This window comes from Lissotriton vulgaris, chromosome 3_2, assembly GCF_964263255.1.
Source record: "Lissotriton vulgaris chromosome 3_2, aLisVul1.2, whole genome shotgun sequence".
Classification (NCBI taxonomy): domain Eukaryota; kingdom Metazoa; phylum Chordata; class Amphibia; order Caudata; family Salamandridae; genus Lissotriton; species Lissotriton vulgaris.
This window is the reverse complement of record NC_141690.1, coordinates 181,690,108-181,706,017: the sequence shown is the minus strand read 5'-3', so window position 1 is coordinate 181,706,017 and position 15,910 is coordinate 181,690,108. Positions and strand designations below refer to the sequence as shown.

General features: G+C 40.8%; 1 protein-coding gene across 1 annotated transcript in view; it reads left to right on the top strand.

The window, feature by feature from the left end:
• GRK4 (G protein-coupled receptor kinase 4) overlaps nt 1-15,910 on the top strand; it is a 429,001-nt gene that overhangs the window by 387,794 nt on the left and 25,297 nt on the right. The window contains exon 14 of the mRNA XM_086964159.1: nt 11,540-11,677. Coding sequence (XP_086820285.1) covers nt 11,540-11,677 — 138 coding nt within the window. The remainder of the gene's footprint in view (nt 1-11,539; nt 11,678-15,910) is intronic.

Below are 15,910 nucleotides of genomic sequence, written 5' to 3'. Positions count from 1 at the left end.
AAACGTCCACTCATCCAAGCACAAACACTCTTAACATTCCAACCATCCAATGACCTCACTCACTGGCTGCGCAGCAGAGACTTGGCACTCTGGGAAGTATGCATTGTAGCTCAGACAAGTCAGACACATATCTTGTGCTTTGAGCATTGCATTGTTCAATTCCTGATAACGTTAAAAATAATATGCAAGTAAATGCTCGGTCCGTTCCGCTGTTATATTTTTTAATCCTACGAGGGCAGGATGTCACATGACATAAAGTATACTTTGTATCCTAGCTGGGCCACTCACAGTGTCTGGTGGTCATGAAACATAGCCTCTCACTTGCTATCCGCCCTCCAGCCAGTGTGCCAGGTCTGGCTCTGCCAGTTTGTGCGGGATGGTGCCCAGCGGGCCGAAGATGAGTGCAGGGTCGGTCTTGGGAGAAAGTCAAGATGATGTGCAGAAGTTCGAGTACAGCGCACTTTCATTTGCTCCACAGACAATGCGATCGGAGTAGTGGTGAAGGACAGACTGTGCGTTTGCAGCTCATTTGCACCGCCACAGATAATATGTGCTGGTCCTGGCGGGAGCATGCGAACATCAAGATCTCCTTTCCCAGTTCAAGATTCCCTCATAGGCCCTCCCTGCATCATTCCTGTTTGAAATGTCTTTACAGAAACTGTTTAAGTTTCCATTTGTTTCATAGGAGGCAGCAAGGACCTTGCTTCTGCCAATCTATTTTATACACATGTATACCTGAGACAGTGTTTAAGTGCATAACAATAACATCAATACTGAGGCCTGTGATTTGGGAGAGCCACACAAAAATATAGACTGGCTGGACCCTGCTGTACCCCCTCTCCCCCATGGCTACTGCCTTGGGTCCACTAAACTATCGGAGGAAAACTACCTCCCTCATTAAATAAAAGGAGTGAATAAAAGGGCCCTGGAATAACAATAGGAACCAGCTACTGATGACATACGAGAATGAGTAAAGTGATAGACTTATATCTGTTACCATCTTTAGCACCCTGTCCAACAATGTTCAAAATATCATTCACAACAATTGGAGCATCCTACAATCAGGCGGGCTGAACTTAAGCAAACCCTTGTACTCTTTCAAGAGAGCAAAGAATATCAAGAACATAGTAAGGCATACCTGCCTGAAAAGGGTAGCGGAACAGATCAACCAGATTATCCTTTGGCCTCCAACACCCCATGGGCCATTACTGAGCACAGAAGTAGCATCAGGTGCCAACGCGATGACACAAAACTGGCAAAAAACACCATGTTGACAGTGGACAGAGCGCAGACAACGTGCTGGAAAAGTTGAAGCAATCATGTAACAATATGACAAAACTTCGCTTGATCTTCGAGCAGAGAGGAGTGTTCGTTCAGACTCCGAACGCATCTCCTTGGGCTCAATGATGACATACCTTGGGGCAGTACATGTACATGTCTCTAAAATACAGATTGAATACTTGGTGATGTGAGAAGACTACCCATGAGAAGTGAAGGCTGCTTTTATTTAAAAAAAAGTTGTGCAGACCTGCTGGTAGGGTTACTTCTAAACATTTGTGTCAGCTGACTAGCCTATACCTGTTGAAACTGAGGCTGCCCAACAGTTATAATTGTTATAAAGTTATCTTTGGAGCAGGGGCTTGTTTACAATGACGGGAGCATTGTTGAGCTACAGCTGCAATACTTGCCCCCTTCCTAAATAGAATTTCTACTTTGTATAGGGGAGCCGTCGGTTGTATGGGTATACATTGGAAGTACTTCTTCAGTCATTTCAGGCTGTTTTACCACGCTGTACACTGTTAATGGCAGGAGTTTTAAAATAAAAAATAGGTCCCTCTACCACGCGGGAGATTAATATATCCCACCATTGGTTTTATCAAACTACGGGACTACATTTTTCATGTACCATGCCACACGAGATTCTGACGAACTATGCAACACGTGGGGCTCAAGCAGGCAACACAACTAGGGTATGGAAGTACAATTCCCATGTATCACACATAGAGCTACCACATGGTGGGACCGAATCACGCATTACGAGTGGCTTCGTGTTGAGGAGCTAGCGAACACTTTTGGCTTAACAACAGAGAGGCCACAGCCCCAAGCCATACTAGCGGCTAGGAACGTGCTCACTCAGGCAGAATCTCACGGTGGGCCTTTTAACAAAGTAAGTCTGTATCTTAGGCTAAACAAAAGGGGGATGATGGACGGAGCGTTTGAGCAAATCAAACACTCCCCCCCAGTCAACTGATCTGGGTTTAATCCATCACCATTCTTTAGCTCACTCAGCCACCCCAGTTCAGACATGGCCATATGCAAATCAGTCTGACCCTGTGCTCATGGGAACAGTCCAGCCTGAACTGCCAGGCCATGTCTTCCCTGGACTGGAAACAAGTATCCTGGGACCGGTTTCGGATTCATAATCCTCATCAGCCAGGCTATCTTGAATCCAGTGGCCAAGTGAGCAAGGGACTCACGTCTGAGCATACCCTGCCAATTTAGGGCGAACAAAGTGAAACAAAAGGGGGATGATGGACGGAGCGTTTGAGCAAATCAAACACTCACCCCCAGTCAACTGATCTGGGTTTAATCCATCACCATTCTTTAGCTCACTCAGCCACCCCAGTTCACACATGGCCATATGCAAATCAGTCTGACCCTGTGCCTCATGGGAACAGTCCAGCCCGAACTGCCAAGCCATGTCTTCCCTGGACCGGAAACAAGTATCCTGGGACTGGTTTCGGATTCATAATCCTCATCAGCCAGGCTATCTTGAATCCAATGGCCAAGTGAGCAAGGAACTCAGGTCTGAGCATACCCTGCCAACTTATGGCAAACAAAGCGAAACAAAAGGGGGATGATGGATGGAACGTTTGAGCAAATCAAACACTCACCCCCAGTCAACTGATCTGGGTGTAATCCATCACCATTCTTTAGCTCACTCAGCCACCCCAGTTCAGACATGGCCATATGCAAATCAGTCTGACCCTGTGCCTCATGGGAACAGTCCAGCCCGAACTGCCAAGCCATGTCTTCCCTAGACCGGAAACAAGTATCCTGGGACCGGTCCCTTCCTTTCTTATTCAGCGTGTTCAGATTATTCAAATGCTGCTGCCCAATTGATCCTGAAAATACCCCCCTGGTGTTCGATCCCTAGTCACTTGCATCAGATTCATTGGTTACCAATCAATAGAAGAATCCAGTTTAAGGCCCTCACTTTTGCTTTCAAGATTTTTAACTCTAGGAGACCTCTCTGTTTTAGGCGCTGGTTCAAACTATCCTCCCAGGTGCAATCCCTTCGCTCCAACAACCTTAAGATGTTTCAAACCCCTTGCATTCTTAAATCCAAAAGAGGGGGTCATTCCTTTGCCTACCTGATAGCTAGACTGTGGCATGCCTTACCTCTGGCTTTGAGAAGTTGTCCATCTGAAATGGTTTTCAGGAAAAAGCTTAAAACGCTTCTCTGCAGTAACTTTCTCCTAATCCGGCTTCTGCCATTGGACTAAGTGGAACTTCTAGTCGACAGTGCCGGGACACCTTTGTAGGTAGCTTTGTGCATTACTATTGCGTTGTATTGTATGAGTTGTATGTGTGGGTCCCCGGAGGGGGCTCCTGACCTGGTACCTGTGTGTGTCGTCAACCCCTAATTGTATATCAAAAAGCAGGTATAATTAACTGTCTAATTGTGCAATGACAAGCGTATGACTGCAACGCATGTCGTGTGATTTTGGCAAATCTTTACCACTCATCTCAATGCTTGGACTAGCCGTATTAAGAACAAAGACTACCCAACTTTAGCCATCTTTGACTGCGCCGGCTATGGAGGAAGTGGTGTGCGGACCACATGCACTATAAATGTACACCAGTGAGCATCTGTTCTTAAATTATTTAATGGAGCAACGGAGAGTGCTTCCAAATGTATGTAAAAGAAGGAGGCTACCACCTACATCAACCTACAATCATTCCGCTCATGAACTGGACAGTGTGCTAACCATATGCACTGCATTGAATGGCATGAGAATCTCATGGATTTATGACAAGGGTTCTATTAAGAATAAGTGGGCCATTTTAAGCCCTTGAATGGCCTCAACCTATGTGTATATTTTGCCTCATGATTAGGTCAAATGTTAAAGAAAGATGGTGCGATGTGAGGGAGTGTACACTTGTTTTGTGCCTACTAATATCATGACTCCTTTTGAATCTCACCTGAACATATACTATGTTTATAAATGGTACTGGGAGGGAATAGTGGTTCAATAACTTTTAGTTAGATCATAATAAAAGTGACAGCGATGTGTCTGCTATATCTGAGGATTCTTTCTAAAACACCAATCGTTTTTCGTTAGCGTGGGACTATAAAGGACATTGTCCCCCCCCCCAGACCAGTGTGCCGGTATCCCCTATAATCTAGGATAAGGGCTAGTCTCATGTTCTTAGGAACTAACTATGCTGTTAAAAAAATTGACTGAATCTTAATATCCATAAGTGCATGTGTGTCATTTATGCATGTGCCAGGGTCACTAATCATGTGGGTTGTTTTATAGTAGCATGCTGAGCAGTGCCACTTGGATGTTTGCATTGTCAGCATTCCGTCCATCATCTGTTTTCTGTAACATTTTTGGGCCTAAGTGGGATGGGTATGCCCAGAGGTGGGTCCCTTGCTCACTGTGCCACTGGATTCAAGCTAGCCTGGTAGAAGAAGGGTGACATACCCTGAAACTGGTCCCAGAAAGTTTGTTTCCGTTCCAGGGAGGACCTGGCCTGGCAGTTTGGTCTGGACTATTCCCATGGGGCACAGGGTCAAGACTGATTTGCATACGGCTGGGTCCAAACTGGGGTGGAGTAGTGGGCAAAAGAACGATGGATTTAACCCAGATCGTTTGACTGGGGGAGAATGTTTGCATTGTCAGCATTCCATCCATCATTTGTTTGCTGTAACACTTTTCACCCTAAGTGGGATGGGTATGCCCAGACGTGAGTCCCTTGTTCACTGTGCCACTGGATTCAAGCTAGCCTGGCTGAAAAAGGGTGACATACCCTGAAACCGGACCCAGGATGCTTGTTTCCGGTCCTGGCCTGGCAGTTCGGTCTGGACTGTTCCCATGGGACACAGGGTCAAGACTGATTGGCATATGGCTGGGTCCAAATTGGGGTGGCGTAGTGGGCAAGAGAATGATGGATTTAACCCAGATCGTTTAACTGGGGGAGAATGTTTGCATTGTCAGCATTCCGTCCATCATTTGTTTGCTGTAACACTTGGATGCCCGCAGCATGATTAAAAATGAATGTGTGCTCTTGTAGGGAAGTTCTAATGTATGCCTTTTTCTTGTAACTTACTTCTATAGGTCAATATACCCTCTTTCGATACTCAAGTAGGACTCACCTGCATTTTCCTTCTTTATTTTATCAGCAGGTGTGTCCGGGCGATTAGTCTTCCTGAGAAACCTAGGGATCCACAGCTCTGAAGAATGCCCCAGACCACTTAAGGCTAACCACTAGGGCAAGACTAGTTGGCTTAGAGAGATAGATTGTCCTCAAATATACCATCTCAAATCGTTTTTCTGGTATACCTCAGGTCCCCACTAATAAAGGTAATATACCGGGGAACCTCAAGGTATTTTTATTGAATCCCGATCCCGCCTTTGTCCAGTAGTTTTTTTCTAAGAACTTGCTCTTGTTAGGGTCTGTCAGGAGGTCGAGTTTGCACTGATGATACTGTCCTACAAGGGGGGGTAGAGGTTGCCGATGATGAACTATGACACAAATATGTGTGAGGCTTCCTCTTCCATAAGAATGATCTTCCCTTGGACTTTGACAGGAATTCTTCGACCTGTATTACCAAATTGGGAGACTGTCTAATGTCTTTCTCTTGGAGGTACTGTGTTCTTTTTGTGATGAAGTGAGATATTGTTTAGCAAAACAAAAGACTGAAAGGAACATTGAGGCCATCCTGTAAACTGATAGGTGACACTGAAGTTTCCAGTGGGCTTTAACTCCAGGATTTATGGATTGGCGGGTGTAAAAGAAGCATAGCATTTACTTGAATCTTTTACACTGACGTTTTACACATTAGAGATGTTTGTTTTACCTGTGCCACTGATGTGAAGCGCTTTTATTGCAAACCTTTAAACGTAAACAAAATAGTAAAATGTGTGAAAGTCGTTCCTGCTCAATATTTGGCGAATTGTGCACTCTGAGTTGCTTCCGTCAAATAGCTGGTGGTAACTTGGTATACAGTTTGCTCTTCTGAAGTGTCCCCGTTTCTCTGTGACCAGGCACTAATAGTGTTTGTGTCTATTTCGGATTCCAAGTTGAGCACAAACTATGATAATTCCCAGGGTATCTCTCTGCAGTGTGTCTTCTAGGTATGACCTGGAGGAATGTGTACAGCTAAAACTCAGTGGATACAGGAAATCCATATGGTTGGTAAGAGTGAAATTCCACTAAACACTCTTAACAAACCAAGATCGGACGGGAAAAAAAACATAGGGTAATACATTGACCGCCCTGTAAGAATATTTCCTGCAGCGGATTTCCTGGATCAGAATTCCATGTTACCGAGAATAAGCATGATGTACTGTAAGAAGGCTCCAACACTGAGGAGCAGGGATGGTGCAACAGATGTATTTGCTCTGCTTATTGTACTAGTCAAATAGTGCCCGAAATGTGGATATCTAGAAATAGTGGTTCTTCTATATGTTGAGAGTGGTATTTACCTGTTTATTTCAAAGGCCTCTAGAATTAAGTCTTCAAGGGCCATATGTATCATCATGACCATTTGCGATTTCTAAATAGCGATTTTTAAGGAATCGCTATTTAGAAATAGCAAAATGGTATGTATGTAGGAAATCGCTTCTTTTTAGCGATTTCTTAACATTCCTAAATTGCGATTAGCAAATTGCTAATCGCAAATTTCCCATTCATTACTATGGGCCAGGAGGCCCATAGGAATGAAGGGGAAATTAGGAAATAAAAAATTAGTTAGATTAGATTATTTTTTTGTCCCAGAATATTTGTTGGAAGGAACTAATATTAGAACTTATCCTAGAATTACTTCTGATCATTCCCCCATAGTGATCGATATACAGAGTTCAGCGAAGAGGACAGCACCACCTAATTTTTCTTATGATCGGAAACTAGGTCTGAATGAAGAATTTAAAATTCATATGCAAAGTTGGATTCAATCCTTTTTATTAATAATCACGGTACGGCTAATACTGGCATAGTTTGGGATACTTTTAAAGCGGGCTTTCGGGGGGAGTGTATTAGCTTCTCATCTTGGCAACGTAAAAAATTAAAAAAATAACTTGATATATTATATGAGCTTTTGATCAAGGCAGAGACTTTGTTAACTAGGGAAGTAGCACAAGGTAAAACAGAGCTCTCTGAGGTCGAAAATGAGGTGGCTAAGGCCGGACCTAATATTCTTGGCTTTTGGGACACGGAAATTGCTAGGAGATTTTTAACATCTAAAATGTTAAGTTATGAATTTGGGAGAAAATAGGCAAAACCCTGGCAGTAAGACTACGAATGAAGCAGACAGCTCGGAATATTAGTTCAATGATAGATGCTCAAGGTAAATCGCATTCAGATCCAGAACGCATTCTTGGAATATTTCAATGTTTTTACGCGGGACTTTATTCTAGGGATAATAGTTTAGATTTAAATATGCAATGGCACGATAGAATGTTGGCTGGTTTGAAGGTTTTAGAACCTCTAATGGCGGAAGAACTGGACTTACTAATAACTATGTTAGAGTTAGAGATAGCAGTGAAGAGTCTTGCAGTTGGTAAAGCCGCTGGACCTGATAGAATACCAGCTGAAGTTTACAAATTGTTTTTTAACATCTTAAAGGACGAACTGTTCCATGTAATTTTGTCAGCACAACAGGGGAATCCACCTACCAGTTGGTCTGATGCAACCATTGCGGTCTTTTGTAAAAAAGATAAACCTGTGGACAATGTTGGATCTTATCCACCCATATCGTTATTGAATGTGTATAATAAGATTTATTCAAAGATTTTGGCTAATCGATTATCCAAAGTAGTAACATCTCTAGTTTCGCGATATCAACATGGGTTTAACCATAAAAGAGGAACTGTGGATCATATCAATAAAGTAATTACGCTGTTTGATATGGCAGCTGTAAACAAACGGAAGTTGGCGCTTTTTCTGCTAGACGCAGAAAAAGCGTTTGATCGGGTGAGTTGGGAGTACTTGTGGATATTAATGGCTAAAATGGGTTTCGGACTGAAATATATTGTTGCCATTAAATCTTTATATGTTAAACCTATGGCTAAAATGTCAGCCCTGGGAGCGCTCTCTGATTCGTTTATCATTACTAGAGGGACTCGCCAGGGCTGCCCATTCTCTCCGTTATTATTTGCGTTATACATTAACCCGTTTATAAAACTATTAAGTCAGAACCCTTTAATTCCTCCTTTTAGAGCATCTGATTTTTGTTTTTCAGTGTTTGCTTATGCGGATGACATAGCGGTGGTTACAGATAGACCAGACACCGCCATTTTAGAGATTGAGAGGTTGGCGCAAGAATTCGGAACCATAGCTGGTTATAAACTTAATGCATCAAAGACTCAGATCTTATGCTCAGAAGCCATAACTTGGGAGGATGAGAGAGTGGTAGGAGAGGTCACTTATCTTGGCATACGGATCAAGACAAATATGTCTGAATTGGTTGATGTAAATTGGGATAGTGTATATGCCAAAATTAAGGTTTCTCTTGAGAGATGGGATCGTTTATTTTTGACTATTGTTGGACGGACCAATGTTATAAAAATGAATGTTTTACCTAAAGTGCTCTATCTGTTCCGTTCAATACCCTTAGAATTTTCACAACCTAAGCTACTGGCTTTACAATCATTATGTGGAAAATGTATTTGGAGTCCTGGGAAACCAAGACGGGCTATGAAATTTTTGAGGTTACCGGTTGAAAAGGGAGGGTTGGGAGTGCCTGATTTTTTTTCTTTATTATATAGTTTGTTTTTTATTAAGAATGAGAGTGTTGACAACAGGGGAATCAACGGAATCCATGTACAATCACCCATCTATATTTGAGATTTTGATGGGACCACAAGTGAGACAAAGCTTTTTTATTGACATAGATGGTAGTTATTACAAGCGGACTAGATTCAAAATACTGATAGGAGCCCATAAGACTTGGAAATGGCTGATTCGTACTATTGGTATTGGGAAGTTGGCGTACTACACTCCCTTTACCACGTCAAGATTATTGCCCATTATATTTTTGGATGGAATGGCTTTGAAATGGCAAAAAAAAGGGGGTGACATGTTTGGGGGATTTCTTTTTGGCGGATGGCAAGTGACAATCATTTGTGGAACTGAGTGAGCAGTTTAGTTTACCAAGAAGCTATTTTTTTAAATTTTTACAAATCAGGGATTTTCTTACTAGACAAAAACTAAGCTTACAAAAGCATCAAGTTGTTGAAGGTATAGATCGCCAAGTGAAGATTGGTACTATGTATAGACTGCTTGTGGAGGAGAAACCGGACGATTTGGAGAGAATAAGGGTAAAATGGGCCGATACGTTAGCGGATACTGAGGTTGATGTGGAAGATCTGATCTTACTCTCCAAAGAAGTCCTAATGTCAGCTAATTTAAAGGCGCAGTTTTTTAAAACCTTGTTTGATTTATATTACACACCACAACGAATGTCAAAATGGGGAGCTGGTTATGATGGAAAATGCTTTCCGTGCAAAGCCGATTACGCAGATAGCTTACATATTTTTTTTCTTGTCCCAGATTAAGGGGGTTTATACAAGATATTGAAAAATGTGTGTCTTTAGTGCTCAAGGTTCGCGTGGTGATCACTCCCTCCATGTTGATGCTGGGGAAGACCCCTAATGACAATCGTGCTGATGGATTATATTGCTTTCGCTATTTTTTTTTTTTTTACTATGACCGTAGCACGGATATGTATTGCCTCAGAGTGGCTTCAGAAAAATCCTCCCTTATTTCAGCAATGGCGAGCACGATTGTATAAATTATATAAATTGGAGTGGGGTCTTTTTCAGTTTCTGGGTCTAGGAAAAGGAAAAAAATCGGACTGAAAATCTGGGGGGCTTTTTCAGATTACTATGAAGATTGAAAATGTCATTTAATGCCTCGGAGACTATTATCCTTTATGTAAGTTTTGTATATAATGGACAATATGTTTTTTTTCTGTTTTGAATGAATTAAGTCATTTTCTATTTGTGTTTTTGCTGTATATATGATCTAAGATGTATTTATGCTGTGAACCAATAAAAAAAATTAAAAAAAATTAAAAAATTAAAAAAAGGAATGAAGGGGAAATTTGCGATTAGCAATTTGCTAATCGCAATTTAGGAATATTTTCAAGGGTGCAGGGGTGTCACAAGAACACCCTGCTGCACCCCTGAAAATGACATGTGTGGGCATATGGCGCACATACATGCCCTAAGGGCATGTATGAACGTCATATGACACCTTTGGATTTTAAATAAATTGCTTTTTTAAAAGAATTCGCAACTTACCACCAACTAGAAGTTGGTGGTAATTTGCGAATCCTTATATGCATTTTTGAATTAATTTTCCTTTGATACATTGCATTTAAGGAATCGCACAATTTGCGATTCCTTAAGTGCAATCGCAAAATAAGGAATGGCAAATTTTGCGATTCCTTATTTTGCTGCCAAAATGTTTCATACATACCATTTAGCAAATTAGCATTCGCAAAGGCCTTTGCAAATGCTAATTTGCTTGATACATATGGCCCAAGTCCTTCCAAGAGAGTCGTCAACAATGTCACTCAGGGGAAAATGAGAACAAGTATCAGTTGACCAGCATGGGTATGAGTTAAGGCTCTGAAGAGCCAGATGCAAGTAGAGATTAGATGTGGGGGTTACTTGTGCATTTGTGCTCTCTAAATCCTCTTTGTACGTCTCTGTTGACATTCATATTGGTGCTAGCGTACTGTAGTAGACAGTATATGGAATTGTTTGTGCTTTGTAGCCTCGTTTCAACTACGGGTATGGCCCTTGACTTTGGTGTAAAGTAGTAAAGCTTTGTCATATGGTACCCATCAACATTTACACCTGTCGTGGAGTAAGCATTATCAGGGGTAGTTGTTTCACTCTCGCATTTCATTACTGGTGGTGTCCTTCCTCCAAAGCTGGACTCAGTTCCCCCTTCCCCCACCAGTACTGCATTACAGTTTTAAGTTAAAAAAAATGTTAGTTAAAAACAGCAAAATTCTTAACTCTCAGTAGGGAATTTTACTCAGTGCATGAAGTGTGCAAATTTAGGGCAAGGAAAACAGATTTTTTTATGACCAGGATAAATGTAAGACTGTTCTCCGCTTAAATACTCAAACTTTCGTTCCCTCATAAACATCATGTACATTGGCAACATGCTCCTCACAGTGTGTTAAGCAAACTGCATTGGCTCACTTTCCTGAATGGAGAATTGTCTCCCTTTGGCCAAAGACGAGACACTGAAGTCTTGTGTTCTACAGTATTTCTGTCTGTTCCTTGTTTTACAGCCACGTGCAGTGTATTGCAAGGATGTGTTGGACATTGAGCAGTTCTCTACAGTAAAAGGAGTGAACTTGGATACCACAGATGACAACTTCTATTCGAAGTTTGTGACCGGTTGTGTCTCCATTCCGTGGCAGCAAGAGGTATGGTGATCCAGTTTCTACACTTTGTGATGGTTGTGTGAGATTAAAGTACGACATGGGTACATTTAACGCCATTTCCATTACTTTATACAAAATTTGGGACAAACAAACACATCACAAGTTTTCAAATGAACATCCGGTATAGAATTAACTTTTTTATGGTGTATTCGTTTTTTAAGTTAAGAAAGAGATGAGAGGAGTTTTTGTTTGGTTCCTTTATGAATTATTTAACGCATAATCAACCACTATAAAATAGATTAAATTGAACGAATTTGTTGTATGTATCTTCTAAAGTGTAAACGATTTCTGAATATCAAAGAAAGTCCCCGAAAATAAAATGTAACTTGTTTTCCATAGTGTGGTAATTGTTGCATTTTGAATATTTTTACCATTAGCCTTTCTATTTTCCCACCAATGTCTTGCAATTTGGAGAATTGGTAAGCTGAGTTTTAGCAACAAAAAAAACTGTGCCTGCTCTGTGTGTAGCGTTTGCTTAGAAGCAGTCCTGCACTGTTCTATCTTTTCAGCATCACATAATGCACTGAACAATTCATTTCTGAGTATGTTTCTCTTTCCTTTTCTTTGCAGTTTTTAATCATATGTCTATGTTCTATGTCTTCCCTAGTTCATAAGGATAGAATTTTTGGTTTCTGAATTTATATAGTACCCAATCTTGAGGAAGCATGCCAAGAAATCACAATCTTTGTGGTCGCTTAAGGACATATGTAACATCAGGGCTTTTAATGTATCAGAACAACTCAACATCTGTAGTATGACAATTAAAGTAATAGCATATAAAACTATAAAATTCGAATCCAAGGATGAAAACAAAAGCATGTCACTGAGGAAAACGAAATTTTATTATATAACCATCAGTAAAGGAATGTCAAAAAAGGGATTTTAGGATGAGCAGATTGAAATCTTTTGGTGCATTGAGAAAATATAAAAAGAATTGTGGGAAACAGTGTGACTCCTAATCTATTATAATACCCTGTTTGGATCATGGTAACTCCCTTTACTTTGGCATTCCCTCTTGTCTTCACCATCTGCAAGTCATCCAAAGGCGCAGTTACCCACCCTATTCTATGACTTTCCCCTTTACCTTTTAGCACTTCTCACTTAATATCCCTTCATTAGCTTCCTACGGCTAATAGGGCAATTTTCAAGTTCTTGTGTCTATTCCATTTTTACGCTACATAGCGTAGTCTTGTTACCGGAGACATCATTTTCTGTTCTACCTGTGGAGACACACTTTACATTCCTCCATAGTCAGATGTTTTACACTCCTTCAATTTAAGAAACTCAAGGAGGTTGTTCCTTTTTCTTCCTTCACACATAGCACAGGAACTATCTTTCGTTCATGCTGTGCTCCATTGATAACTCCCTCTGTTTTCACAAAAACTTGATGGCCTGGCTATTTCAGCTTCACTGACCCCTGATCTTTCTTAGGGCCTGATTTAGGTTTCGGCGGAAGGGCTACTCCATCACAACGGTTACAGATATCCTGTCAGTCGAAATATAAATCCCATAATATCCGATGGAAATTATATTTCTGCAGATGGGATATCCGTCACTGTTGTGATGGAGTAACCATTATGCCGAAATCTGATTCAAGACCTTAGTCAGTGTTCTCAGCACCAGGACACCATTTGGGGTTTCAGTATGCACTCTACACATTTATTTCATTTATTCAATGACATTGTGATGCCTTTTGGTGCATTACCCCTAAATTCAAACATTTTGCTTTCTCTTAGTTCCTGTATTCCTCTCAGTCAAATGTCTGAGAGAAATAAGGATTTTGATGAATTGATATGGAAGGAGATGGGTGACATGTAAATTGATTTGGGTTTATACTTTTGAAACCACAAGGGAATGTTCCACCATGTCCTGCTGGCTTTCGCTTGACCTAACCAAATATCTTTTTGTGCTATTTGATATTTTCATAAAACTGGAAGGGGGCAACCAATTTGCCTGTAGTGAATCCTAAGGTTTTTGGACTTCTTCCCACTCCACCATAGTAATTTATACTTGACCGCATTTCCCCATTTGTCTGTTTGTTCACTAGTATAATAAGTAATAAGAATATTATTATATACAACTGGTTCTTTATCATTGTGTGTGCTACAGTATTCTGAAATCTAGCCATCAACCAAGTCTGAAAACTGTCCAAAGTGCATTCAGGATCTGAAAGGTAAACTCACCACATCAAATGCTTTCCCTGCTCCCATAGACATTGGTATTTCTTTTTTACTAATTACTTTCTTGTTTATTGTGTGCCATCCTCCTTGTCTGAAATGCAGCTTGGTCAGGATAAACCATGATGGTAGGTTAGATTCTAATCTTGCTTCTAGGACCATAACAATGGCTGTCTATCTGTGTTGAGCAAAGTGATGTGCTGGTATTACACATACTGTGTTGGTCTTAAACAATATTGAGATTACCACAATGACAAGAAAGAAGTGGTAATCTTTGTCAAAAACACCCTGTCATGGGACTCCACCTGGTGTCCAACTCCACCCACGCCAAGAACTCAGGATCAGCATTGACCGTAAGCTGGACATGACCTCACAAGTCAACAAGTCACAACATCCTGCTTTCACACCCTGAACTTACTGAGGAAGATCTTCAAATAGCTTCTAAGTAACACCAAATAAACACCATTCACGCCCTTGTTAGGAGTAAACTTTACTTGTGAAAACCCTGTATGCCAAAATCCCCAAGCAAATCACCAGAAGAGTACAAAGCATCCAGAACTCGGCAGGTAGACTCATCCTCAACCTCTCACTCAGAATGCGTATCACACCAAATCTCAGGGAGCCCCACTGGCTCCCGATACACAAACATGCACAATTCAATCCCCTCACACATGCATTCAAGGCTTTAAACAACATAGACCCTCTGTACCTGAAAAGCTGCATCTCCTACCCACCAACTCTCCAGCCATCTCCGCTCTGCTGAATTCTTTTCTTTAATGCATTTTCTCTTTAAGCACACAACAATACAATAACTGAACATTATTAAACTGATTATTAGTCTGACTTGAAACAAAATTGTAGGAATCCACTGATGATGGCAGTGGTCGCAGGAGTTTCATCCTCAGACAAGGAAGTCGGTACAGAGTAACTGAGATTAGCGGGATGGGTAGGTGAGAGGGAAAAGGGGCAATTGTTGTTTTTTAATTTTAAAATGTTTTATTTGCATCACGGGGAACAACCCAAAAAAAGAATTCCTACCAACAGAAAAAACAGAATCAATACAAAAATATATCCTGCGCAAGGTAATAATAAAATAATAATAAAATAATTATAGAAACAATTATTATGACATTATTAATCCCCACATTCTATCCACTTTCCGCTTAGTCTGCAGACCCCTTGTAATTGCAAGAGAATGCTCCATGTTATATATTTCCTTAACAAGGGTCCACCACTCAATAACCGTTGGTGGATTTTGTTGAACCCAGACTCTAGCAATAGCCAACCGAGCACATGTAATTAAAATGTTCAACAAATCACATAACACATTGTTTCCCCCTGACACACCCACAAACACATCCATTGATGAAAATATAATAGGACTAACGAGTCTAGTAGACACAACTTTAGGTACTCCATTCCAAAATTCAACAAGATGCTGACAGGAAAAGAACATGTGAATAATATCAGCTCAACTTAGATCGCATTTTGGGCATTTCGTACGATCACTGAAGTTATTATTTGTTGCCCATTTAAGGATCCTGTCCGGCGTGTAATACAGTTGACATACAGTTTTAAATACCTGCAGTTTAAGACTTGAAGATTGAACAGAAACATTGAGGCTGTTTAAAGACGAGATGATCAAATCTGATGGTACATTCATCACCAACTTCCTACTCCATTTCTCTGCCAGCTTTATAATATCGTTAGTGCTGTAGCCAGAAAAAATTTTGTACCCAATACTGATCAGTGCTTTGTCTGCTTCTCTATAAATACAATTCCGAACTTCAGAATCTGACAGAGTGGTATGTTCTAACTTCCTCAAAAAATAGTCCCTGATCTGATACTATTTAAACCGAGCCCCCTCTGACAAATTATAACACACCTTCAGTCTTTCAAATACAAAAAATCCCTTGTGGTCGTATAAATCTCCCAATATTTTAATACCACATTCTGATAATACACGACCAGCTGAATCCTGAAAAATTTCCGGTAAGCCCGGATTGAGTTACAAAGGGGTTTTATAATGAAAAAGAGA